A 27,882-nucleotide genomic window follows, 5' to 3' on the forward strand; every position below is an offset into this window, starting at 1 on the left:
TTTGGAAACGAAGAAGACAAATGAGTGTCATGTGAGGCAAAGTAGCCATTAAGTGTACGAATTTAATGCAAAGCTCTCGCAAAGGATAGGCAAACGTTGTATAAATGCATAGTACCTCAGTTTGGAGTTTGCCAGCAGCAATGGACTTTCAATGAGAATTGAAAACCAATGTTTTCAGGTTAAACTAAACGTAATGGCTTTTGAAGTTAGGCTTCCTCAGCCCCTCCAGAACTGCTTAGGAGTTTGATACTACCCCACTATAAAGATTTCTTTAGTGTTTGAGTCCAATCCACGTTCAGCCCCGCCCCCTGCACAGCCTTATATCACGTGGCATATATTTGCATACTACCTGGGCCTGGGTGTGACGAGTCTCCTCTCTGAGCCTTCTCATTGGCGGTGCTGGAGAACCAGCCCTCTATCGGAAGGACCAATCGGCAGCCTTAAGGACATTGGTGGGGGGGTGGAGAAGAAGAAGAAGAAAAGGGAAAAAAAAAAAAAAGAAAAGCGGGAGGGTGGGGTCTCGTGGTGATGGCTGAGCACCCGGACCAATCACCCTCTGAAAAAGAAGAGCCCCCGCCGTAGATTGGCTCGGGGGGAGGTCCTGGACCTCGGCAGGCCAATTGAAACTCTAAGTCGAGGGGGCCGGTCTCCGCCCGTAGGGCAGATAAGTAGCGGCGGCCGGGGCTGGGGGCTGTGTGGGGCTCGCCGTGGGTCTGAGGCGGCAGGTAGCGGGGTGGGCCATGTCCGGGGCCGCAGCGGGCGGCAGAGGCGGAGGTTCCTGGGGGCCGGGGCGCGGAGGGGCGGGGGGTCTCCGGCGGGGCTGCTCTCCACCGGCGCCCGCTGGCTCCCCCCGGGCCGGGCTGCAGCCACTCAGGGCTACGGTCCCCTTCCAGCTGCAGCAGCCGCACCAGCGCCGGGACGGGGGTGGCCGCGCAGGTGAGCCGGGGCGAGGGTCTGGAGAGGAGTTGAGAGGGGGTTGGTGGTGGCCGGGAGGCGAGGCAGGGGAAAAGGGGGCGCACAAGAGTTCGCGGAGGGCGGAGGGAGCGGAGGCGAGCAGCTGCGAGCGTGAGGTGCAAGCCCCGGACGGAGAGTGCCGGGAGTCCGGTCTGGGAGGTGAGGGGAGGGACCTGGCAGATGGAAGCTAACTTTGGGTGGGGGTTGGGGGGCGTAACCGAAAAGTGGCCCGGAGCATCCGCCCGGGCGGAGTGAGAAGGGCTGGGGTGCGTGCAGGGAGTATTGTGGGCTCCCGCAGCCGAGGGCTTCCCTGGGAGCCGGTGGGCGCTGGACGCCTGCTCGGGCGAGGGGGAGGGGCATGGAAGAGAGCCGGGTGGAGCCATGTGTTACTTCTCCAGCTTGAGTTTGGCCCCAGCCTCGCTCTGAATGGCTCTCTGAGTTCCTTTCTCCACCACTTCACGTGCGCTCCCCATAATGCCTCTTCCAGGAGATGATTTGAACCCAGCCCGTTGGAATAAGTTAGTTAGTTTAACGGCTTTTACTGCCGTGCAAACGCACCTCTGTTCCCGATTTTCTACATTCCTCGCGGTGTAACCCAGAAGTTGTGTTCCCCTCTCTTTGACCTGCTTAATATGGCTGTCTCCTTCCAGCTATCCCATGCGTGTGGGTTTATGAACAGGAGTTGGGCAGTTTGCACCCTGCCTCCTCCGAAGGTGGTTTTGTCCTGAGCATTCCCAGGCAACGTGGTAGTGAGTGGAGTACTTACAATCAAGTATGCTGTGGCAAACACCTCACTTTCTGAACAGCGCCGAAGCAGTTTCTTAATAGCAGCTTGATGTGGTGGGTGTGGGGAAGTTAGGGTGGAGCAAATTTAACCTTTCTTTCACACCCAAGGCTGGGATGGGACCCGCAAATGCAGGCCCTTTGGAACGGAAAAGGAACCTACTTGCATGAGGAGGTTGGCAGTAAGTTAAAAGTGAAGTTTGCGTTTGATTCACACCAGATGTGACAGGATCATTGCACACGTCCTAAGCCTAAGTTTGTACCAAATGTACAGAAGTTATGGTCCCTGCCATTTTAATGTGACATTCTCTAAGCCAGTCTCTTAAGGTTTTTGCAGATTACGGTAAGCTAAGCTTGGATGTTTCATATTCCCTTCCTGAAGGTATTCTCTTAACAAGAGTCTTGCTAGATACGAATGGGATTCATCAGGTCTTTGAGGTAGAAAGCCAAGTCTATTTGGATCTCATTGTATGTGTTAGTCTCACATCCTGGAACGCAGAACTTGGTCAAATCTGGTAGCAAGATGGTGACCGAGTAGTCAAAGTATGTGTAGAATCTGGTGGTGTAGAAGAAGGCAATGCCCAGACAAACTCATGCCTATCATCAACTATAAAGCAAACCACAAGGCTACAAACCTGTTGGTTTTTGTGTGGGCTTTGTTGAAACCCAGGGAAGTGGGAGCAGCAAGCCCCAGAACCTTTTGGTAGGAATGGATAGGAGCCTCGCCTGTGCAGTGGTTAGACGTTGTTTAGCAATCGTTTTAAGAGCAGTGGTGTTGTGATTCTTACAGAGCTGGCATTAAAAGGGAAAGCACCTCGGAGGCTTGGGTTCTTTACTGGGCCAGCTCCTTTTGTAGGGTCAGGGTCTCTAAAGACACAGATGAAAACAGGAAACCAGAGGTCTGTGTAACTTGTCAGGCGACTTGGGGCAGATTGAATGGGTTCCTGCATTATGTATTTGGTTGGTCCATTGTTTCTCCACCTGTTAATATCCCAGAGGTATTCAAAAGACATTTGCCTATGGGGTAGGATTATCGTTAGGTTTTCAGTAGGTAGGAGAGAGGGAGGAAACAGTAGCCTGAGCCCATTGGTCTTCTTTGTGGCCAAACATTAAAGGGGGGAGGGGAAGGAAATGTCCCTGGTTTTTGGCTTGTGCCTGAGAGCCTCACCTTCATGTATCTTTAGGTTATTTCTGTTACTTCTATGTCTTGGGAAGTGTGCAGGACTTTTCCTTGAGGACATTAAGACATGTAACAGGGATTTTTTTTTTTTTTTCTGTCACAGACTCTGAAAAGAATGATGTTAGTAATCTGGGTTTTGAATACAGGCTCTTCCATTTACTAGCTGGCATACTCTTGAGGAAGTCTCTGGACTCCCTTTCTTCTGTGGACAGCAGCATCCATATCATAAGAGCTAACTGAGTTCAAGAGTGCCTGGCACAGGAAAGGCCCTGTAAAAAGTGTGTACTACTGCCGTGCCCATTGCTCTTCGCTGCACCGAGCTACTGCGAGAGCACTGTTAGGGAGAGCCCACTGCCGTTTCAGGCTTCAAAGAGCAAACCCAGATTGGTCTGAAACCAGTGCTACAGGTTTCAGAATTTCAGGGCCTCTTGCATTTTTATTCTGTCATGTTTTAAAATGAGCTCCCTAAACAGGTCCCAGAAACACAACTGTTAGAGCTGGGACTGGGTTTCAGGAACAATTAAGTGTCGTCACTGTTCTGTTTCCCATCCCCAATGATGTAATACTCTGCCTGTGCAGTTATCTCTTGCCATGCACCCTGCTGTGTTCCTGACAAGATAGATTAGGCCTTGTGTAAAGGGTTCTGGTGCAAAGAGTGGCCTTACCTTCCTTGACTGTTCATCCAGAAGGGATGGCTTTATTTTTATGAGCTGGAGCTGGAAGAGCTGAGAGAGAAACGAAGACCAATTCTAAGAAAGCTAAGAGCCACTGGAAACTTTCGCAGGATATAATTTCTCAATACAGTTGCCCCTTGAAGTAAATTCTTTTTTTTGTGTGTGTATGTCCGAAGCCAGTTCCAGGCTGCTAACTTTTGTGTTCTTCCAGAACCTAATGATGATGGATAAAACAGGAATAGGGAGTGATTTTTTTTCCTTCTGGGTTCCAGTCTTATCTATCCTAAGTGTTTCTTTCCTTCTCCATATCCCTAGAATGGAAACACTAGTTTTGTTGTTTATTTTGTGGTGCTAAGGATTGAACTCAGGGCTTTGCGAATGCTACACAAACATTTCCACAGATCCGCATCTCCTGCCCCATGAAGATAACAGTTAATTAAACTTTGCTAATTATTTCTCCAGCAAACCTGGGAAACCAGATGCTGCCTGGGAACCACCAGACTCCACCAGAACCTTTTTAAACCAGGAGCTGGTAATTATAGCCTGTAGGTTCTGTCTGGCTCTGAGCCTGTTTTTTGTAAATAAAGTTTTATTGGAACACAGCCACACTCTTTAGACATTAGCTAGGTCTGTTTTCATGCTGTCAGTGGCAGAGTTGAGTCATTGTACAAAAGTTTATCCTGTCCCAAACAGTACACCTGACTCTTACTTACTCCAGTGTAAAAATCAGTGTAAGAAAAAAAAAAATTGTAATGCACACTCCAGAAAACCCTAAAGTAGAGTAAGGCGGCAATCCGGTATCCCTTATTCATGTTTTAGGGTGAACGGAGCCATCTGTTTCTAGTCAGTCCTCAGTCTCTGTGGCAGATCATCAGCAAGTAGCATACAGATTCCCCACCCCCACGCTTGTCAGCTCTCATGTATTCGGTAGACATAGCTCATTCGAATTTACATAAACTCTTAACTGGTAAACACATTTGTTCCCTCTCTTTCCTGATGGCTCCCTACTGTCAACCTAACAACTCCAACTACATATTTTAAAAATTAAATGGAAGTCATGTGAGGCCTATCTCCTGTTTTGAATTTTTTTTTTTTTCTCATTACCTTTCGGTTTTCCAAACAGATCGGTGAGCGCTGGTATTAGTCATGGCTGCCCTAAAATACTAGATTCCCCAGAGGGACATAGGGAGTGTTCTCCGGAGTGGCTGTTTCCTGAATATAAGGTGACACTGCTACTTGTGATGTTATCGCTAATTATTAAAGGCCTTTTCTTGCCTGGCTCTGAGAACTTAGCTCTTGGAGGACGGGTGTTTAGAAGGCTATGAAGCCATAGCAAAGAGGTTGCGTATTAGAGGTTCTGAGAGAAAGTGCTCATCCTTGTGGCCTGTGGTACCACAAACAGATGAAAATAGAGTTGGAACTTTCTCTGCCAAGGAGTCACATTGGTACAATAAAGCTTGAGGGTATAGTTAAAATCCTTAAAGAGCCACAGTTGTTCTGTAACCCGTGGTTGAGACAGCTTCTATTTGGGGAGTGTCGACACTCCGGTTTTCCCTAGCCTGATGCTCCTAACTGTTGTCTTCCATAGCTGCTCCAGGCCCAGGTATGGTCATGAAGTGCATTTGTGAAGCATCTGACCCTTAAATATTTATCCACAGTGATGACTTTCTTGAAGTCAGGGGCCTCTGGTTTCTAGGATGTCATTAGCAGGGACAATTGCCAGTCTTTTGGGTACCCAAAGGGACATGGGACCATGTGTTCTTCAGGGTGTTTTTTGTTTGTTTGTTTGTTTGTTTTTGGATAGCTCAGCATTCAGTAGTGTGAGAAGTCCTTACGTGACACAGGTCTGTAGAACACTGTGGAGCTTGGTGGTAAGAGGATACCGTTCTTCCTGGTCCAGATACAGATCTCTAGGAAACAAAATTTTCATAGCTACGAAGTGGATTCGAGTGTTGCCAAAGCAGTTGGTGGGCTTGATAGCCAGGAGAACTCTGCCTGCACTCTCTGCTGAAGTCAGCATGTTCTGATTCACATGGTAGGCCCCAGGTCCACACTTGATCCTAGTAGGACTGTTAAGAATTAAACAGCTGCCACAGGTTCTTACCAAGTGTCACTCTGAGTCCTTCTGACATCTCGACCTGACATTTTCTGACAGGTCTAGCTTTGGAGTTTTTAATAGATCCTGTCAAGTGTATCAAGCCCTGTACAATGCTAGCTCAAGTGTTCTACCTGGTCTTACCTGGTCTCACCCGGTCTTACCTGGTCTCACCCGGTCTTACCTGTGGGCAGCTTGGAGCCCTTTTAAGGCCTGGAAAAGTAAACCTGGTGTTTCTTTCCTGTTTCACAGGACAAGTGGATACTATATTTGTTACTTATCTTGTCGCTGAGACAAGATACCTGACCAAAAAGGAAGGAGGAGTTCATTTTGGCTCGCAGTTCACGGATAGAGCCCAACAGGACAGGGAAGCGCAGAGTAGGAGCTCGATGCCCTTGTCCCGGCTGCACTAGGGAGGCAGAGAGGGAAAAAGCGCTCACTTTCTTTCCAGGCAGACCAAGGAATGGTGCCACCCAGACTTTCAGGGTAGGTCTCCCCACTTCAATTAACTTAATATGTATAAGCAGTCCCTCAGAGATGTACCCAGAGGCCTGCTTCTCCCATGATCCTAGACCCGGACAAGGTGGCAATCACAATTAACCAGCACAGATGCCCGGCAGCAAGCTAGTGTGGACAATCTCGTGATGACTTTATAATTTCTGCCTTCCTGATGTGGAATTTCTGCCCTCCTGATATGGAAGTTGTCCTACTCCCTGTCTTAGAAGCCAAGAGGAGCTGAGTAAGAACAGTTCTCAGCTTTCTCCTCTGCCTGAGTTACAGCCTCACAGAGATTCCATTATTTGGCTTGCAGAGTATGAATTAACCAAACACTAGCCAAATCTATTCACAAGGTTAGGTCAAAAACAAATCCTGGTCTCAGGAAGGGAAGAGTTGAGGATACTATCTGAAGTTCATAAATTATCCATGCTCCAGTTCCTTCTGGAGCTCCGGCTGGGCTATCGTTCCTGGGCACAGCTGGCACGAAGACTTCCAGCTCACGGTGCCCACTGGACATCCTAGCTTTCCAGCACTTTGCTCCCTCCCTAGAGTCACAATGAAGCCGCGTGCCTGGCTTTGGAGCCATTTAAATGGTTATCCTCGGGCTGAGTAAGCTTCAGTTGATTCTCCTGCGTGGGAGTACCGCAGCCAATCAAGAGCAGCTTAAGTGAACTTAAAAGAACGCTATCGGAGTATTTCATAATAGGAAAACTGCAAGTCCAGCCCCAGGGAACCTGGAACCGAAGTCTTGGCCATGTACAGACACTTACCCTGCCCTGTTCAGGCACACAGGTCTACAGATTCGCTCATGGGCCCGAGACAGCTGACATAGGGGGAGGCTGGAGTGCCTCAGGCTTCACCCGCCTGCACATTAGCAGTTTGTGTTTCCACCTCCCTATTAAAAGGGGCGTGTGGAAGCCTGGGAAGATTCTTCTAAGGGATTTGATTGCTCTCATGCAGTCGGGCCATGATTAAGAACTGTGGGTGCATTCTATTGGAGGCTGCCAGAATGTGTCATCTTAAAAGATGGACAGTATTCTGCAGGGCAAAGTCGTAAATTTAGGGCACCCCCACCCCCACCCCCATCGCTGACCGTAGCTCCTTATCTGCTAATGGCAGGCAGCGTTTTCCAGGGAACCATCTTGTTAGGGAACAGGTTAGTGTGCGAGCAGCTCTGCCACCTAAGACCCTTATCCCATGATCTGAAATGACAACCTTCAGAAGAGCACTGAGGTGTTAAGGTCAAAGGTAGGATTTGACACACCGCTCTGAAAGCAGGTGCTATCAGATCCACAAGCAAATGAATTATAAATGCAAGCTGGAGAAGGCACAGAATAAAGGAATAGTCAGTGTGTGTTAAGGCTAATTATAGAACTACAGGGTTTTGAATATCCCTTCCTTCCTTCCTTCCTTCCTTCCTTCCTTCCTTCCTTCCTTCCTTCCTTCCTTCCTTCCTTCCTTCCTTCCTTCCTTCCTTCCTGTTGGCCAGTGTGTTTTCCCTAAAGTTAAATAGGTGTCTATTGTCTTCTCTCCTTTCTCCTTCAAAAGTAATACCTTTTGGAGCCTGGGATATAGCACAGTGGTAAAGCGTGTGCTTAGCATGTGCAAAACTTTGTGTTTGTCCCCAACAGTGCATACATGTGCGTACAAGCACCCACCCCCACCCACACCCCCATACACAGAGTGCCATTGCTGTAGTCTTGTCTAGTCGGGAGTGTTCTCAAATCTCTGTAGCTCATTCTGCCCCATCCTGGAAGTTGTGTGTGTGCCTTTTTAAGAAGCAGGTACCTCGTGTTTCAAGGGCAGAGGAACCCACCCCACAGCTTGAACAGATTTGAGTGCTTTTACTGAGGGAGGGCCTGGGGCTGATGGGGAGTGTCATGCTCAATAAATACTTGTTGGATTGAGTTGCTGGAAATGCAGTGGAGTGTAGAAGGGAGCCACACCTCCCGCACAGGCCCATGTGAAAGGGCCTTTCCCACTCCTGGTCCCCATACGCTCTGGTCCCCCTATAGATTACCTTTTCAGTTACTTGCAGGACAACCTGCCTGCTCCCCAAAGCACCAGTGTTCTATCTTTAAATCACTTTTGATCCTGGCTTTTGGGCTTCAAGTGCAGCTGGTGGTCGAGATGTTGCATTTCCATGGAAGTCGTTGCTAGGCTTGTAGGTTCTCTTCCAAACACATTTAAAGCCAGGGGGAAAATGTGGACAGTCACCACGTGGATTCATGGAAATGGACAATGTGAAGGATTTTGGTGGAGTGTCAGTTTGAGCTACCTGGCTGTTGGCCTAGAAGTAGGTGTGGTTGATGGGTCAAGGAGACGGAGTGCCCAGTGTCCTTTCACACCAGACAAACCAGTACCAGGTTTTTGGTCGTGCTGTACTGTACAGCAAGGGAAAGCAGGAATTGCAAAATTAGTCAGTGGCATTTTAGGCCTGGTGGCAGAATCACTAGCGGAACCCTAGGGTAGCTTTTCCAAGTGTGATCAGGTTGAAAGCCCCCTTCCCCCTGCCAGGCACCATCCCCTAACGTCAGGTATGGCTGTTCCTTCTCTTTAGTGGGGAAAGGTAGGAGAGAGAGGTGTTCATGATCACTGTCCAAACCCTGGACGTTTAGACTGCTATCCAGTCTGTTGCCCTGTTTCCAACCCCGGGTCTAGTGACTTAGACAAAATGGTTTAACAAACCTGCCCAGCTGGGTGTGACTTTGAACAAAGTGGACATGCGATCAGGAGGCCAGACAGCCCTTCTTCCGTCAATGGTCCTCCCTCCTCTCTCTTCTCCTTTCTTTCCTTCCTCCACCCTCTTTTATACTCCCTCCACTTGAGAGTTCCCTGAGCCTGTTTGATCGCCCCACATGGCTTCGAGAGAACCACTGTTGATAACACGTGCATTCCCTGCCCCGCAGCCATAGCTGGGCAGAAACCTGCCAGGCTGTCCTGGGACTGCTTAATTCATGCCCAGCAGATATTACAGAGGACTCGGTAGGTGGGAAGGCAAGTGTGGATCACGTAGATGATAGAGGACGTGTAGCCAGAGGCTTCTGTAGTGAATACAGCATAGCGTGGAGGGAGAGGGGAGAGGATGGCCGTGGGAGCCACCTCCTGGGGGACAAGCACCTCTTAACCCGAAGGAAGCACTGGGCGCTTTCTCTGTGGTGCCGTCGCACGAGCCACTCTGCATTTGCAGCAGAAAAGCAATCAAGAGCTGTTTCCATAGTAAGAGGCTGAGAATTCCAAATCTGAGAGGCCCCCGAATTCACCTGTATTGTTCAGAGAACTTGAGACTTAAAATAGCTTTGTTTTGACAGTGTTCGTTTGTCTGTCTCTTGCTGCTCATGATTGGCACTCACACGTCTTTACATCTGCCTTCACGCTGTCCTGCTGCTGAGGATGGGTTTCCTTGTTTTAGCAGGTAGGGAAACTGAGACCCAGAAAAGAACTTGCCCACAGCCATGTGACTGGCAAAGCCCTTTTGCTCGACTCAGCAAAGGTCTCTTCCCACACATGGAAGTCTGTTGTGAGCTTGATCCCGGGCATGGCATCCCAGGCCTCCCGCATCCCCAGCTTTTGCTTCCCTTTTGTTTGTATATCTGTAGTTCAGACACAAGGTGCATCTGGTAGACTGATTAAAAAGAGAACTGGAAATGGGCTGCAAAGATAAGTCAGCTCTTTCAGCATTCCAAGGTTTGCACACAGTGGGTTTGCCCACACCTTGGACTTATCCTGCGAACTATAGATTGGCAGATAGTGGGAAGATGGTGGCACGTATGTGTGGTATGGCGGTGGTGGCCTTTTAATGTTTCTGGCTGTTCTGAGATAGGCAGTTACCATCGGGAGTAAGTAACTCATCAGGGACAGGCAGGGAACTGGCGGCACACTGACATTCCTCCCTCATGGCTGTGGATCCTGAGTTTGGAATCATGTGAGGAAGACGTGCCTGAGGGATGCCTGTGAGAGAGGGTACCTTTCTTATGTGTGACCATGTGAAACCATAAAAAGCACCCAGTGCGGGGGGGCTGGGGGGTGGGGCGAGGACAGATGTGGATAGTGGGTTCTTATGGCAGGGCGTGGGCACAAGTGGTCATCAGGTGCCATGAAAACAACTTAGTCCTCCATGGTGGCCAACCCCTGGCACCACCACTTCCACATCCCTGATGGCAAAGAAGCCTGGAGCACACAGTCGGCCAAAGCATGTCCCTCATCTTGCTCTTGGCTAACTGGAAGCGGGGTCCTTGTATTTAGTGGCTCCCAGTAGTGGGGACAGCAGAGGCTTGAACTATGGGTGAAATCTCCATCTAGTGAGTATCACCTGGCCGGCTTCTTGGAGTTACTAATTTCCTCTACAGGATCACTTTCCTGTCTCTATAGAATTATGTCATATCCTAATGTTTGTATGCTTGTATGTAAACTTTCTTTTGCAGTTACTACCCAACCTTGTAAGGCAAAAAAAAATCTCATTTTAACAAATATTATAAAGGACATTTCTGTATAATAAAGTTGTTTCCGTTTATATAATGTTTTGTTGTTGTTTGTTTCGTAAGTTTGGTGTCTTTGAGTAAAAAACAACAAGAAAGAAGGAAGGGCTAGGAGATGGCTCAGTCGGTAAAGTGCGCGCTGTGTGAGCCTGAGACCCTGATTGAGATCCCCAGATAGATCTCTGAGCTCCTACGCCGGCCAGCCCAGCTGAATCTGTGAGCTTCGGGTTTCGTGAGAGACCATGTCTCAGAAATGAGGTAGAGCTGGTAGGATGGCTCAGTGGGTAAAAGCGCTTGCTTCCCGAGCTTGACCTGACTTCAGTCCCCAGATCCCATTGTTGAAGGAGAGAACTGACTCCTGAACGTTGTCCTCCGACTTCCACGTGCACACCATGGCATGCTGTTCCCTGTAGTTCCCCCCCCCCCCAAATAATTTTTAAAAATTAAGTTTCAGTGTGGTGGAGCATGATTTTAATTACAGCACTTGAGAGACAGAGGAAGGCAAAACTCTTTGAGTTGCAGGACAGCCAAGGCTCCATTGTAAGATCCTGTCCCCAAATCCAAAACATTTTTTGTTTGTTTGTTTGTTTTGTTTTTTGAGACAGGGTTTCTCTGTATAACAAGCCCTGGCTTTCCTGGACTCACTTTGTAGCTCAGACTGTCCTCAAACTCACAGAGATCTGCCTGCCTCTGCCTCCTCTGAGTGTTGGGATTAAAGGCGTGTGCCACCACACCTGGCTAAGCAAAATAATTTAAAATTCAGTAGAGAAGCAACTGAGGGAGACTTTGGCCTCCACTTGTGCATGCATGTGCACACACACACACACAAGTACATACACACCACAACACAGAAAGAGACAGAAACTGACTATACCAGTTTATGTAACTCGTCTGAACTGTGTGGTCACTGTCCACGTAAAACAGAACATTTGAGTGCTTGCTGTTTATAGGGGAAGGAGCAGAGTCCGAAAGCCCTCACTGGTTGGCAAGACTTCCTTTTCCTTTCTCTTCATCTCCAGCCTTTCATTTTGTCATTGCCTATTCCTTTCGAGAAATAAAAGTCTCTCTCTGTTTGTTGAGTGAACATGTTGGTGTTAAGTATGTGGGTGGGTGTGAAATGCACGCGACAGCCAGCGATCAGTAAACCAAATGGCATGCGTGCTAGCAGGCAAATCTAAGTAAAGATTATGTATGTGTCCCGTGTACTCACTCTTGGAACAACCAGTTTCAGATCATTTCCAAAAAAAACGTTTAGCCAGTAAACACTAGACCGCTCTGACTGTCAGGCTCCTCCTCCCTTGTTTGTAACATCTCTTGTTCTCCCCACTTAACAGATGGAACAGTTGATACCTGAGAAGTTATGGGACCTGTTTTGAGTTTGCATAACATGCTGGGTTGGAGCCAGGGTTTTGCCTCTATGTTAGATGACCTTTCAAGAGCCTGCAAGCTTGTCCTTCTCCAGCTGGGCAAAACTGGCATGAGACCCCGGAAATGGACTGGGCACCAGTTTGTGTGTTTGCAGATGCAGTCCCTGCTCCGCACTGATCCAGCATAATGGACAGGGTTGCCCCAACGTGCCGCCACTCTGAGCGTGCCCTGTGTGTCCAGCGTCTTCTGCAGGAACGTGCCTCCTCTCTTGGATATGAAACAAACACCCGTACCATGCTCCTCTGCTCGACACCTGAGCTCTTCATTTTTTAAAGTACGTGGAATTGGAAGGCTCCTCTGTGCCAGAGCCACTTCTCATTTGCTTTCAGAGGAGAGCACAGAGGGGCAAATCCGCAGGGTTGGCGTAGAAAGTGATGTCAGGTTATGGGGCCTAGGACAGATGGCTCTTCTGTGCCATATCCGAGGCAGTTATTGTACCCTCTGCCTTGTGAATATGGTAGGCCCCAGGGGAGTTTGTGTGGTTTTAGTGCCGGACACTGCACCAAGTGGGGCAGGAGTTAGAACGTTCCCTTAACCCCAGGCCCAAGGAGGCTGGGTCTGGGATTGCTAAGCAGAGTTAGAGGAACAGGCAGACCTTGTATCCTACCCTTTCCTCTCTCTCCACAGCACCTCAGCCATCTGGCCGTGCTCCTTAAAGACATTTAATCATTCTTGTCATTTTTGCTTATGCTGCAGGGAATGAGTGAACCCTAGTCTACTTATTCTGGTCAGTTGAGCCAGATTCTTACCGTGTAGCCCAGGCTACTGTAGAGCTTGCCGTCCTCCTGCCTCCGCTGTCTGATTGCTGGGACTGCAGATTGTATCTCACCGCATGTGACTCTGCTATGTAGCATAGTTTTCTGTGGCCGGAGAGATGGCACAGGTTAAGAGCACTTGCTGCTCTTACAGAGACGCCAAATCCAGTTCCCAGTACCCACATTGGGTAGCCCCCAACCACCTGTAGCTCCAGTTTCAGGGGTCCCAACGCTCTCTTCTGGCCTTTACAGGCGCCTGTGGACACGTACACAACCCCACACACAAACACACAAGTACGCCAGTGCTTAAAAATAAGAAATAAATATTTTTGTTCTTTTTAAAGGCAGTTTTCTGAAAATCTTCAGTTTTGGTATGCATCCTTTATCTCTGGTGCTTACTGTTGCTGATGTGCGTTTGATTAACCTGGCTGTAATTAAGCTGTCCTTAAAGGGTTTTTTGTTTTTTTTTTTTATGGTCCAGACAGCTGTGTGAAGTAGACCTTGGGCATCCACCATGTGTCCCCAATTGCTTGCCCTTGGGAAACAATCAGGTTCTATAGATCCATGATCCTCTTTATGTATCTGCCCATGTCCTCCACTATTCTGGTTGTACCCTATCCCAAAGCTGCCCCCCCTCCACCTCCCAGGGGGTTGTCTGAAGCTTAGATGTCTGTGTGGGAGCCATTGTGCAAATACATCGCTGTCTGCTTCCAAAGGGCTAACCTGGACTCACCTTCTGGGTCTCAGGAGCTGCGTTAGGACATGTGGGTGATAATATCCCATACTGTTTTCCTGGGTCCAATTATCCTTTTGTGTCGGTAAGATTAGCCTTTTCTTTACTTATAGGAGGTGACATTACCGTGAAGCAGCTTGGGGGAGGAGGTCTGGTGTGTCACCTCCCCTCAGCCTCTGGAAGCTGCCCGTGGAGAGGTAACCGGGGAACAGCCTTCTGTTAGGAGGCCACTTGCTTGCGGTTGTCAAGGCTCTGGAAACTGGGGCCATCTAGCCTTGCTTTTCAGGCTGGCTCAGCCCGGAGGCACTGCATCACCTCTGTGCCTCTCTTCGGAAATCTGAACGACTGGCAAAGACCAGGACTCCAGAGCAGGGGCTGCCCTGGAATGTCGCCCAGCACACTCTGGGGTTTTTCCATAGCCAAGGCACAGTATGGTAATTTGCCACTGGTTTCCAGCTCAATCCCAGAAGGTCAGGGCCCAGGTAGGGAGTCGTGGTGTGGGATGCAGAGCTTTTGTGTTGTCTCTTGTGTGATGTTGGGGTTGTGAAATAGAGCTTGAGCGAGGAGATGATCCAGGCTTTCTGCAAGTGGTACGAGATCGTCCACACACATTTTTGTTGTTGTTTTTGCTCTTGGCAGCATTGAGAATTGAACCCAGGGCCTCAGCCATGCCAGACAAATGCCCTACTACTAAACTGCTCCCTCAAACACCTCCCCACAGGCTTTCACCAATGAGGCCAAGCAGATTCAGTGACTGACATTCTTGGTTCTGAGGAGCCTAACTGAGCCCTTGTTCCTTGTTATGTGACCCTAGCCCAGCCCAGAATAAATCAAAAACCAAAGTTAAGTGCAGTGAATTCTGTCAGAGTCCAAGCTAGCGAACTGTAGCGAATCCAAGCCAGCAACCCGTGTGCCCTCTGTGCTCCTAAGCATGTTTGCTGCTTACTGCAGCTTGCCTAGCCATGTGACCAGACCTTCTGCTGTGGCCAGACACAGGTAAATTGAGCACTATATCTGCTCGGGAGAAGGTGGGCAGGGACAGCTGGGCGCCTGCAACACAGCTGTCTTAGCTGCCTGTTGCGCGTGTTTACCTCTGACTTTGTCCTGTTTTCTTTTTCTCTCTTGTGCCCCAGATGATAACATGAGTTCTGAGATTGCACTTGAGCTCCATCGGCCAGCAGCCGTTCTCTTCTCTACCATGTAGGAGTTGGAACCGCTCAAGGGCAAATATTGAGTCAGGAACCTGTAATAATCTCTTCCTGGTGCTGTATTTAGGGGCAGACAACTTTAAAATCTCCCTCACACAGTGTGGACGAGTGAGTTGAGGTTGTCCCATTGTCAAGCTAGATTCTCCATCACATATATGTCTTTATGCCCTTTTCCTCATAACCTTTGGCCCAGTCGTCTTGGCATCAGTTAACTCTTTACATTGAGAGTTCCATAAAGACAGTTCTGAATGAACACAAACTGAAAAGAATATTGACAGGACCAAATCAACAAGAGGAATACAAAAAACAATTTTCCTTTTTGGGTGGATGGCAGCAAGACAGGCCTGTCAAATTCTGTCAGCATTCATAGAAGTTTCGTGTAACTTGGATTATAGTGAATTGCATATTAGTTGTTTAAACATATGTTGCCTAGAAGTTTACTGGAAGCCAGACAGAAAGCAGACTGGATAGAGTTAAAATTACTAATGGTTTATTCATAAAGTGGAAATTATTTTGATTGTTTAAAAATAGCTTGTAAGCTTATTTTCCTTTAATTGGTTATACCTTCCTCACTAGAATTTCTCTCACTTTTAATCCTCTTCATCTTTTCTTGATGAAGATGTCCGACATGCTGAGTGACTAAAGCAATGTTTCCAAGTCCCAGGTAGGATCGTCTGGTTCCTACCTGGAAGGGACTAAAACCTTCCGGTTCATAGTATTTCCTGAACCACGGCAGCCAGGAAGCCATGAAACAGTTGAGTCTGACTAAATATAAGGGTGGGAAATGTTTTCGATTAAAAAAAAAAAAAAATCTTCTATTTGGGGAAGAAAGGGCCTCACTTTGCACTTTGACCTTGGAGTAATGAGTTCACCTTTCAGTGTGAGGTGATATACTCTTTTACTCTGCCCCATGGGAAATGCCTGAGCATGTGGGGTGCCCAGAAACTGCGTAGAAAGCAGCGTACAGTTTCACAGTTGTCCTGTTGCAAAATTCATTATTGACGAACCTCCCCAATCTGGTTCTCCCTTCTTGCCATCTACCTCAAAAGCTAACTTCAGAGCTGACTGGGTGTCATGACTTCTTCTCTGTTTGATAGAAATCAGGTTACCGTTAGAAGTGAAGCAAGGAGAAAGATGTTTGCCCATCCTTTGAGTTTGTACATCCCCAAGGAGCCTGTTGCTTTCAGACAGCCACGAGGTGAGGATTGTTTTATGGGAGGAGGCTAAGCTACTGCGTGTGCTCTGCTTACAGAGGCTCCCATTAGATCGTAAAGGAAAACATGCTTCCATCAGTAACTGCTGGCGGTTTGTTTTGTCTTGAGAATGCTACGATCTTCCAGAACTCCTCTTCAGAGACTTGAGATAAAGGGTGAAAAGTTCACACTGCTTCCTTTTCTTCTGACTGCAGTTTCTTGAGAACTGAACAAATATCAGAGGCCCTTGCAGCCTGCCTCTCCAATGGCCAGGCATACACTCTGGGATTACCCTTTGCCTCCTGGGAGATGCACAGAGTTAGTGTACTCCTTACTTTCTTTCCCACAGTGACATCTCCAAAAAAGCTTCTCTTGGCCCATTCCCCCGGCTGCCTGCAGCTGTAATCTCCATTTTGGGAAGTCAGACATGAAGCCAGACATGGTTTCCGTGGTTCTTTCTTGAGTTGTACGTTTAAATATGGAGTCAGAGTGATTGATGGAGGGCTTGGCCGAGAACTCTCTTCGAGCGTACACAAATACCGCTGTTCTTTCCTGGGTAAAGTCTTCTCAGTAGAGGAAGCATGATGGAACTTTTCCCCCAGCTCCAGTCTAGTCCTCTTTGAGTGTCTTCTCCCAGTGAAGGTTGAAGTTAGCCGTGACTTAGTGTTGAAGGAAATGTTAGTCAGGATTGGGGTTATTGTTCAGAGGCAGAGTGCATCCCTGAGTTCAAGTTTCAGCTCTGGGAAAAAGAAGGAAGATATCCTGCTCAGAGCTCCAGCCTTAACGTCTGGGATGGATGGGCTTTCCACGGAGGTCCTTTAACCTTTGTAGGGTCAGGTCGGGGGTTTCCATTTCACTACAACCTCTCTCCAAAACCCACATGTCCCCGAGCTAAACAGTGAAGTGGCCCTGAAGCGTAGGGAGCACGTGAGGCCACCTACGCTGTTCATTCCCAGCCCGCGTCCAGAAATAGTAAAGGCAACCGCTGTGAGGCTGTGTGGAGGAACTTCTCCTGTGTGCTGCGAATCCGTTCTTGGGGAAATGTTTAGAAGTTTTGAGACCCTGTTGTTTTCTAGTCTCTGGATTTCTCAAGTGCTGCACCACAGTGGACAGGGTGGGGCGGGACCCCCCCATGCTGTCCTACCTCCTCATACTGTCCCACCCGTAGTGTCCCAACGTAATGCCCCGGCCTTCCCTGCTACTCACCCCTAAGTGAAGATCACTGATTGAAAAACGAAAGTAAACACCAGCATGCATATGTGCATGGAGGAAAACAAGGATACACGGAGCACCGTGGTGACCTCTGGGTAGGGCATGTATAGCTTTTAGTTTGGGGTTTTCGCTCATCTGCATTTTCTTTTTTCCTGTAACATATCTGTAGCATTTGTTATAAGGGCTATTTTCTCTTTAAAAGAGGGGGCGGGGAGGTGGGAAGGCTAGCGCTGAGAATGCTTCGAAGCCTGACGGCATGAGAAAATGACTCATACCTTGTTTGTCCAACCAGCTAGTTGTTGAGTTTTTGCTGGGTGTAAAATCTCCTTATGTCTCTCCTACATTTTTTGGGGTGGGGTGGGGGGGGAGTATTATACTAGGAAGGCCAGGCACAAGCTGGTAGCAGAGGAAAGAGTACATGCATCTTTCCATCTGGGTTTTTCCCTCCTGCATGGCCTGAAAGATAGCGAAACGATGGAATTGTTCTTCCAGATGCCCAGCCAAAACCCTTTGATCAGGGCTGATTTCTCCTGGCAAATCGCTTGGTCCCCACCCCTGGCTAAGCGGAGAAGAACCAGAAACGCCTCATGTCCTCCACTGTCCGTAGTCTTCGTCCTAAGAAGTACCACCTGTCCTTGGCGCTCCTCTGCTGGAGCTAGGCTTGGGTCGATTTCCGGGGAGGGGTCTTGGGAGAGGTAGAGATGAATTCATGGCCCTTCCGAAAGCGCCCAGGGGGCGTGCCTGGTGATGTATGGCTGGCACTGAGGGGGCAGTGGCATCGGCCTTGCCCTTGTGTACCCTGCCAGTCGCTTCTTGTCCTATACCTGCTCCTATCAGCAGAGACTATCAGAGCGTTGGTGCTTAGTGGGCACTCAAACCTGTTTACTACAGGTGTTGTCTGCTGTGTGTGCTCCAGCGACAGTCCCCTAAAGGGCAGATACCACCTGACTGCTGGGCCCCTTCCCTCTCAGCCCCTCTCCCCGAAGTCATACAAGTGGAGCAGTTGGGAGACAGGGCCAAGTGGCTCTGGAAGATAGCACCTAAGGCTCCTTATCTAGTATGTGCTGTTTTGTTTTTTCTCCATTTGCTGTTGCCCAAGAACCAAAGCATCCGCCACTGCTCAGCTGCGTGGTGAAATGGTCTGGCCTGGTGCCAGGGTGCCTCGCCAGGTGGCTGAGCTGTGGTGGCTGCTGCATGCGATGGGCTGATAATACCCCACGGTGCTGTAAACAGGACACTCCACCCTCCTGCAGGCACCCAGCCCATGCCCCAGCGCCGGCTGCTTTGTCATTGCCTGTCATGATACTGGCTTGTCTTCTCTGATACAGGAGCCGATTGTTGTGGTGCTCTCCTAGGCTCCCAAATCTGAGAGGGCCGCTTTCCAGAAACGAAACCGGTTCATCTTCCAGCCGAAAGCAACCGTTGTGACTTGTCAACACTTCCTATCCTTTAGCAGTAATCACAGGAGTGCAGGACAGAGCCCTCTCCCTAGGTGTTTCCGGTATGCCCACAAGCCCCTACCACTGCTACACTCAGTCATGAGACTACTGAGGAGATGCTTTCAAGCAATGGAAACTAAGCACTCCACAGATGCCGATGGTCCAAGTCTCTAAGAAGCTTTATTGATTTTTGTTTGTTTGAGACAAGGGATTGCCGTAGAGCCAAGGCTGGCCTGGAACTCATGTTCCTAAAGCCTCTGCCTCCCGTGTGCTGGGATTGCAGGTGTGTGCCTCCTGGCTCCCTTCCTGGACCACTTATCTCAGATGATATCCGGGATAGCAATAGACTGTCCCTAGTAAAGGAAAGGACTTTCACAGTCAGGCCTGGTGAGACAGGCTTATAATCACAACTGCTGAGGAGGCTGGGACAGAAGGAATGTAAATTCAAGGCTTCCCAAAGCTAAAGATTGAGTTCAAGGATCCCTTGGGCAAGTTAGTGAGACCCTGTCCTAAACTAAAGAGTGAAGAGAGTGTGGAGGTTATAGCTCAGGTAGAGTGCATGCCTGGTGTGTGTGAGGCCCTAGGCCCAATCCCCAGGCCTGTGATGCCACTTCCCAGTTAGGAAAGTGTGTGCCTCCAGATACTGTGGCGAGATCCTATTCAGACCAGGCTTCGCAGCAATCTCCTTTTTCTCCACCTCCTCTCCTGTACTTCCTAAGGGACAGAAGCAGATTTGCCTTTCTTTTCTCTTCAGCATCCCTCGGAGGTAAGGTGGGCCACATTGGGCCCTGCTCTCCAAGAGAAGGCAGGACCATGAAGGTGTTAGTGTTGGCTGTAGTCATACCACAGTGAGGCTGTGGCTGTCAGACAGGCCTTGCTGTCCGTGTAGCCCCCCTCATGTATCAGAGGCCCACACTGTGTCCACTGGTCTGCAGCCCCTTTAAGCGTGGCACAGAATCACATCAGTATCTGATTTTGGCTTTGGTTTGTCTTTAGGGGAAATTGATGCCTTGCTTTAGCTCTTACTCAGTTTGGTGCCTGAAACAGCAGGTGCTTGCCAAACCATTTCGGGGGAGGTTTATGAAATAAGCGGCAGATTATTTTTTCCTAGTCAAAAATCTAATCTCTTTAAAGTGCCCTCTCCTTTACTTCCTAGGCATGAAAGAAACATGGCATTTTAGTCTCCTCAAAGGGGCTGGGGCATGCCAAGAATTTGGGGATTTGGGAGGGGCCGAGGAGCCTTGCTAAGGACTCTGAGACAGGAGGTAATTCTACCTTGTGGCTAGCTAGGAGCTGAGCCAGCACCCTGGGCTGAGATGTGGCCGCTGTGGAGATAAGGCTGGGGCCCAGCTGTGACCTCACCTGAGGAGGTGGGGAAAGCGAGGTGGGTCCAGCAGGTGGGCTCAGCTGACATCTTTGCAGGTCTGTCTGCCAGCAGGGGAGGCAGGGCAGCGTTTCTTCATTCCCTATTCTCCTTACCTCCCTTTCTCTCTTTTCTCCTTAAAGAAAAAAAAATTGTTTTTACTATTTTTTTTTTTTTATGTATATATGGAGGAACAAATCACACAGCCTTTATGAAGAATTCTGATCAGAGGCAGTTGGGAAGAATGTAGGATCAGATAGACTTGATTCTCTTACCAACTCCAGGAGTTTGAGTATTTCCTGAACCCTGTCTGTCAGTACTGTGAGCGAAGCACCACTCACTTCACTGTTCTCAAAACTGGAACCCAGCTAAGTAGTTCACTGACTAGGGTGGTCAGAAGGGATGATAGGAACTGATGTAAAACCAGTGTGGAGGCAGTTGTCACTAGGTGATAGATTCCTCTGTTATAGGCTTCGAAGGCCTCACAAGAAACAAATGGAAACCAATACAATTTACAGGAGACCCCAAATCAGGTCTGCCCCTACCTCATATGTGTCTGCCTGAGAAGAGCTAAAAGGGCATTCATTCTCCCCTCCCAGGTAACCAGCAACCTCAGAGCAAGGTGGGAAAAGAGGCTCGGTTTAGGTATAGGATGCAGCCACCTTTGTGAAATGTGAGGTGTCTCTCTGTGCCTTGACTCTCCTCAGTCTCCATATCCCTGTCCAGGGCTGATGAGAGAGGAGAGGATGACCTCAAACCAAAGTACTTTATAGTAATGGAGCAAGACGGAAAGGTGTCACCTAAGCATGAGTTATTTTAGGATCTCTGGAGAGCCTTCTAGCTGAGAGGATGAGGCAGATGGCTCTGAGTGACCTCTCTCCCCATCACTGTTCCTCAGCCTCAGAGTCACAGTCCGCCCTTCAACATGAGGAAGGAGCAGCCTCTAGGACTATGGCATCCTAGCCTACATGCCAGTCATTTTTTCACTGCCTCTCCATCTGTCCCACAAAGGTGCTTTCTAGAGGCCCTGCCTTCTCACTGGGCTCCTAGGGACCGTCTTAAAGGAGGCCCTTAGGACAGCATTTCAGTGTCTGAGCTGGTTACTGTAGTAGACCAGAAGCCCCAGAAATAGTTGAATTACTACCACCTTTCCATTTTTTAAGCCCATCCCAGAATAGTGAGTGAGTGAATTGCTTGCATGGAAGGTAAACCCGAGGCTTGAACTAGTGGACCTGACACTAATTTAATTGTAGTAACAAGGTCACATGAAAGTAAAGGAAGAGCCCCCCCGAGCCTCAGACAGGGACAGACAGATAAGTGGCAGGTGAGCAGCTGGCATGGATCTGCACAGGCTCAGTGGTGTAATTACAGAAGCTTTATCGTTCTACTATAGATTTTTCAATTTTAGTCAAGCACTTGGGTTCTCGCCAGCTCTATGCCTCGGACACCCATACATACACACTGGGGGCTACAAAGATAAATCAGAGCCTGGCCTCACAGACTGTTCATTATCGCGGAGTCACAAATACCTGCTGCCCAAGAGGACAGTAAGTACAAGAAAAGTACAGAGTATACTGAGCAAACCCAAAACATCCTGAGCCACTCCTTGCAGGGGATTCCCAGGATCTGCAGGCTGGGGAGGAGGTGGAGGCAGTTATGCTGGCCTGGCAAATGGCTCAGATTTCAACACCGGGCAGAGGAGGGAAGGCCTGGTCAGTGGTGGGAAACGGTAGAGTGTGCCCTGCCTGGGATGTAGAGGAAGGAACGGAGTGCACAGGACAAGTTAGTGGGCCAGAACATGGAGCCTCTGACATGTGGCTTTGGCTTTTTTTTTTTTTTTTTTTTACACCTTTGTGTGTGTTTTGTCTGTGTGTCTGTCTCTCTGTCTTGTACACATGCACGGCTAAGGCATGAGAGTGCAGGTCAGAGGACAACCTGAACAGCATTCAGGAGATGGCTGATTCTTTCCATTCGTCCTGGCCGTCAAACTTTGGTCTTTAGGCTTGCCATCGGGTGCCTTTTAGACTTTCAGCATAAAGATTTTATCATCATTTCAAATAATGTATTGGCACGCGTGGAGGTGCATGCCCATAATCCTTGGGATGTGGAGGTGGGAGGAGTGATTAAGGCCTGATTAGGCTATATAAAGAGTCCAGCTGAAGCCAGGTGAGGTGACACACACCTGTAATCCCAGCACTCTGGAGGCAGAGGCAGGTGGATCTCCGTGAGTTCGAGGACAGCCTGGTCTACAAAGCGAGTTCAGGACAGCCAGGGCTACACAAAGAAACCCTAGCTTGAAAAACCTGAGAGAGAGAGAGAGAGAGAGAGAGAGAAGTTGAAAAAGCCAAAATCACTGTGGTAGCACAGGCCTTTAATCCCAACCAGTACATGAGAGGCAGAGCAGGAGGATCTCTGAGTTGAAGGCCAGCCTGGTCTACAAGTCAAGTTCCAGGACAGCCATGGCTACACAGAGAAACCCTGTCTTTGAAAACAAACAAACCAAACAAAAAATTCAAGGTCTGCCTGGGTGCTATAGTGAAATACTGTCACAAAAAACAAACAACTTCCTTGCAAAAGTATGTTGTAGTCAACATATATTGACTTAGAAAGGGGGTGGAAACACAGCCAAACAGTATTATGTGCTTCTATTATTTATTTGTTTATTTATTATTGTTGTTGTTCTTGTTGGGACAAGGTTTCTCTGTTTAGCCCTGGTTGTCCTGGAACTCACTCTGTATGTAGACCAGGCTGACCTTCAACTCAGATCCATGAGCCTCTGCTTCCCAAGTGCTAGGATTAAAGGTGTGTGCCACAAAACCCAGCCCATTTTTTAAGTTTAAAATGTATGTGTTTCATTACAAGGTAAGGATTACATGATGATAGCCCCCCCCCCCTTTTTTCTTTTTGAAAGACAGAATCTCTATGTAGCCCTGGCTAGCCTAGAACCCACTGTGTAAGGCTGGCCTCAAACTGAGAGATCTGCCTCCTGAGTGCTGTGATTAAAGGCGTGGGCCACCATACCCACCAGTGGAACAGTGATTATCTCTGGGCGATGAGGTGAAGTTATGTGCCTCTGTGTTTAGTTTGGCTTTTTTTGGTTTATATATTTCTTGCCTTTTTGACAATTCATACTTAACATTTTTGTCATTAAAAGTCAGTTTTAAGTTCTTCGAAGCAAGTACTCATTTGCTGGCTGAGGGAGATAGATGATTTAGAAATATGACAGATGTTAAGTTAAAAACTAAGAATAAAGGTTGGCCATGCACTAACACTGATGAGGAAACCAAATGGCCAACAATGTAGGAATGGTTAACAAATTACTCCTTAATATCATACAGTCTTGAAAAAATAGCAAATATGTAAATTATTGGTACTTTGAATTGATATTTTGTAATGTCTGGAACAAGGCAAAATATATTTTTGTATTGATTATAAACCTGTCAAAATATATGTAAATAATTAACTTGAAGAATATGACATTGTTGATATCTCTTATTTTAAACCATGGTTAACACAAATGATGTAAAATTTACCTCTGGGCAGTGGTGGCACACACCTTTAATCTCAGTGCTCGGGAGGCAGAGGCAGGTGGATCTCTATGAGTTCCGAGGCCAGCCTGGTCTACAGAGAGAGAGTTCTAGGACAGTCAGGGCTACACAGAGAAACCCTGTCTTGAAAACAAAACAACAACGACAGCAAATTACCATTTTAAGCATCTTAAGTTTACAATTCATGGCATAAGTACATTTACAGTACAGCCATCACCATATCATTTCTAGAATTTTTTTATAATTCCAGACAGTTGGCATCTATGAACAGAAATTCCCATTCCTCTTTCTTCTGTGCCCATGGCCACCTCTGCTCTCCTTTTGTCCCCATGGATTTGCCTATTCCAGATGGCTCATGAAGGTAGACCTATACAACATTTGCCTGTCTGTCTGTGTCTGGCTTATTTCAGTTTTCAGTTGACTCCAGTTTGGGGCTGTTATAATTGATGCTACTGTGATCAAAGGTATACAAATAACTTTTCAAATCTCTGCTTTTGGGTATTTTCTGTTTTGTTTTTTTACATGGGAGTCCATACCTAGAGGTGGAATTTCTGGATCCTAAGGGAATTCTCTGTTTAATTTTTTGAGGAACTGCCAATCTTTTTGTGTCTTTTTTTAATATAAACCTCTTCAAGTCTATTTATACCTACAGTTCCCAGTTCTTTCTGCTGTACTGAATACACATAAATTACCAAGGGATTACTATAGATGTGAAAGCATTTTGTTCTGTTTAAAGGAGAGTCTTTATAGATCAGCAGATAGTAGAGTGTTTTTAATGTGGCCATGGAAAACAGGGTCAGCCCAGACCACTGAAATGTCCTGACGATCCCAGAACCCTTACACTTTAAAAAGAGTTTCTCTCCCTCCCCCTTTCTCTCTTTTACATTGGTGTTCTGCCTCCATGTGTGTCCTTGCTGAGGGTGTCAAATCCCCTGGAAATGGAATCATAGACAGTTGTGAACTGCCGTGTGGGTGCTAGCATTTGAACCGAGGTCCTTTGGAAGAATAGCCAGTGCTCTTAAACCACTGAGTCATCCCTCCAACCCTGAGTTTCAACTTTCAATTTCCCAGAAATCTTTAACCAATGTGAAATGAATGCGCTTATAATTGCCCCCCTTTTGTGTGTGTGTGGTGTGCTTTTGCCATTCAGATAAAAAGCAGAGAAGGGGTTGGGGAAGACCCGCAAACTTGGATATTATCCTGCACTGGACTCCTCTTTCGGCAGTTGTGTGGTTCTTTCCGTGCAGTTCCCATGTCCTCCTGAGACCGCCTAGGCCGAAGGAAACAGGGAGAGTCTTTCGTGCTGGGCATGGTGGTACATACCTAGAATCCCAGCCATCTGAGAGACACGGGGAAAGATTGCAAGTTCAGGGTGGGCCTGAGCTACACAGCCATTTCAAGGCCATCCTGGGCAATGTAGCAAGAGCCTCTCTTTAAAAAAAAGGCAGGGGGGAATGTCGAGTTGTGGAACCCAGTTCTGTGGTAGAATGCTTGCTTAGCCAATATATGGCTCCGGGTCCAACCCCCAACACCACAAAAAAGAAGAAAAGAATTTTTTGAATGAATTGAGCCAAGTGCAGTGCAGAAGCTCCAAAATGGATGCAGCAGGCAGGAAGGAGAACAGAAAATAAAGAAGGGGAGAAAGCTTAGTTTTATGAACGTGGAGCTCTGAGGCTAAGCAGCAGAGCTCCTCCCAGGAGCCTCAAGGTGGAAACTCTGGAGTCTGGAGTTCTGGACATAGAGCAGGAACAAGGGCTGTGTATAAAGTAACCCCGGATTCCAGTGTGAAGTGGGGAAAACTGTCCCTGGTGAGGAAGGGAAGTCAGGAAAGCTGGTCAGACAGGATGTGCTTTTGCTGCTATGAATTCTTTCAGGAGGGGAGGAAAGACACAAGGCAGGTGAGGCGTCCTGGAGGAGAGGAGGCTGGTTGCCAAGACTCCTTTCTCCATGCTGATGTCAAGGCGTTGCGGGCTGTGCTCTCTTTCAGCCAGTGTCCCGTGTTCGGTGGCCCCAGAAAAGTCAGTGTGTAGGCCTCAGCCACCCCAGGTCCGACGTACATTCTCCCTGGACACCATCCTCAGTTCCTACCTTCTGGGCCAGTGGCCACGAGATGCCGATGGGGCCTTCACCTGCTGTACCAATGACAAGGCCACCCAGGTAATGCAGCCATCTCCTCCTAATGGGGTCAGGATGGGTGGGAGGGCTGGCTGAGGAGGCCGCTGGTCCATCACTCACGAGTTCTGTCACCGAAATTTGTCCTGGGTTTTGGTTGTACACAGAAGCTTTTCATCTTCTGCTATTTACCTGGGTCTTTTGTTTTCGTTTTTCTTTTGTGAAATATGGGTTTGAAAACGAGTTTGCGTTCCACCTGCCTGGTGGAAGAGAGACATCAAGCTGGGGTTTTCAGTTTGCCTCTCAGGGTTTACACAATGGGACTCCGCAGCTGGCTTTGGAGTTTTGGATTTTTAAAATGAGATTTGCCTTTCTGAGGCTAAACCACAGCCAGCATTCAGTCCGATGTGCATGCCCTAGGAAGCGCAGGCAGTGGCCAAAGAGGTGCTGAACCAGGATGGACCCCATTGGAAGGGGAGGAGTAGGGCATCCCATGAAGAACTCCGCCTTGCCAGCAGCCAAGCTAGGGGCTGCAGGTCTCCACCCCCAGGCCCGCACAGTCCAGCTTTCTCCCCTTCTGTGTTTGCACGACGAGCCCTGCCCTTAGGAGGGATCCCCACAGGGCGTCCAGTCCATGTGTCCATCTTTTGAATAAGACAGTGTTAGCCTCAACAAGAAGTCATCTCATCTGGAAATTGCCCAAAGATAATTCTTGGTCTGACCTAGGACTTCAGGCTTCTTAGCAGCCGAGTTGCTAAGAGTAAGGCCCCCTTCGGGGCCAGTGTAAGCAGAGTCCAGTCAACTTCAAAACAGTCGAGTTGTTTCTCGATGGGTGGGGATGAAGGGAAGAACACCCAGCTCTGCTCAGCCCTCCATTCTGGGTAACAGGACAGGATGGGGTGAGGCAGCTCTTCCTTTGCTTGCTGAGTAGAGCGTACCTGCCCTGCCCACATGGGTGCTGCACGGTGGCCGAGGGGTGTGGACCCCATGCCCCATGCAACTCACTCTGCCTCCTCAGCACATCCCATTGGTTCCTTTCTTTTTGTGAAATCCATTTTTGGATGTTATTAGTGAATGTTTGCATGCCCACTCCTTTCCAATGGGAACAAGAGTTAGTTTCCTTGAGCCTGGTTTCCCCTTCCCTGAAGGCTCGTGAACAGACAGCCAAGGGATGTCATGGGGCCAGTGTCTGGCAAAGTTTGGAGGAACAAGATTCACACAGAAATGCCCATGTTGCACCAAAAATAATTGAAACAAGTTTAAGACAGTAAGGCGTCATCAGTGGTCCTTTCTAGATGTATAGGTAGAAGGGGAAGGAAAGAGGAGTGGGCGCCCTCCTGGGAGCCCAGCACTGTTCCCTTCTATCCTTGTAAAAAGATAAAAGGATATGCTCTTTCCCTCATGGGCCTGGGAGTACACATCCCTTTCTCTATGGCTCAGACCAGATGCACTCAATCAGGGAGAGCTTCCTGCAGGAATGGGGCTTGAAGTGGTGGACTGACTCAGGAGCATCAGGCCCACTTATCCCCAACTCTGTCACTTCCTGTTTGCCAGCCTTCTGCAGAGTGACCATCCCACTCCTCATGTGGGTTTCTCTTGGTCACCCGTAGGCAGGCCTCGCCTCAGATGTCCTCTGGCCAAGTGAAGTGGCCTGGGTTCTCAGCTGCATGTTTTTGCTTCGGCTCCAGCTGCAGGCCAGATCTTTTATATAACAAGTCTGGGCTTCTTGCCACAGCAAGACAGAGGTCAGCGATGTGCCTCCATGGGTCTGGCAAGGCCCAGCCCTCCAGCTTTCCTCTTCCCCGGGATGGGCTCCAGCCCTCGAGGAACTCTTAGCAACCTGTCAATATTGTGGCTGCAGGCGAGAGAATTCTGATCAGTGTGAGCATCCAAGCCTAAGTATGCGCTCTGCCCATCTTCCAGTCCTGCTCTTCAGGGAATTTTCTGCTCCTGGGTTTGGGCTCCACTCAAATTCCTCCTTGAGGCCCCTGGCCTGGCACAAGCTACCATTTTTAGCACTGGCATTACACTGTGAAAGCCTTAGGCTCAACTGCCACCTCCGCAGAAGACCTTGTGTTTCCCTCTGAACAGTGAGAGTTCACCCAGAAAGGATGGCTAAAGAAGAAATTTTTAGGGGGTATGGAAAAAGGGACTGGGGAGGAGAGAATCTAGATCTTTGAAAGTGTGTGTGTGTGTGTGTGTGTGTGTGTGTGTGTGTGTGTGTGTGTG

At 48.4% G+C, this 27,882-nt stretch overlaps 1 protein-coding gene across 4 annotated transcripts in view; it reads left to right on the plus strand.

Moving 5' to 3' along the window:
* The first annotated feature begins 735 nt into the window (after positions 1–735).
* Positions 736–27,882, plus strand: part of Fam117a (family with sequence similarity 117 member A) — a 41,682-nt gene continuing 14,535 nt past the window's right edge. Inside the window, exons 1-2 of one of the 4 annotated variants that reach the window (XM_055619466.1) lie at positions 736–936; positions 25,529–25,698. In XM_055619466.1, coding sequence (XP_055475441.1) covers positions 741–936; positions 25,529–25,698 — 366 coding nt within the window. In that variant the 5' untranslated portion in view covers positions 736–740. Of the gene's footprint in view, positions 937–14,048; positions 14,061–15,968; positions 15,985–25,528; positions 25,699–27,882 lie in introns of those variants that run through there. The other 3 variants (XM_055619469.1, XM_055619468.1, XM_055619467.1) reach the window with 3 other exon arrangements.

The sequence above is a fragment of the Psammomys obesus genome, unplaced genomic scaffold (genome assembly GCF_907164565.1).
Source record: "Psammomys obesus unplaced genomic scaffold, mPsaObe1.curated_primary_1811, whole genome shotgun sequence".
Taxonomy (NCBI): Eukaryota; Metazoa; Chordata; class Mammalia; order Rodentia; family Muridae; genus Psammomys; species Psammomys obesus.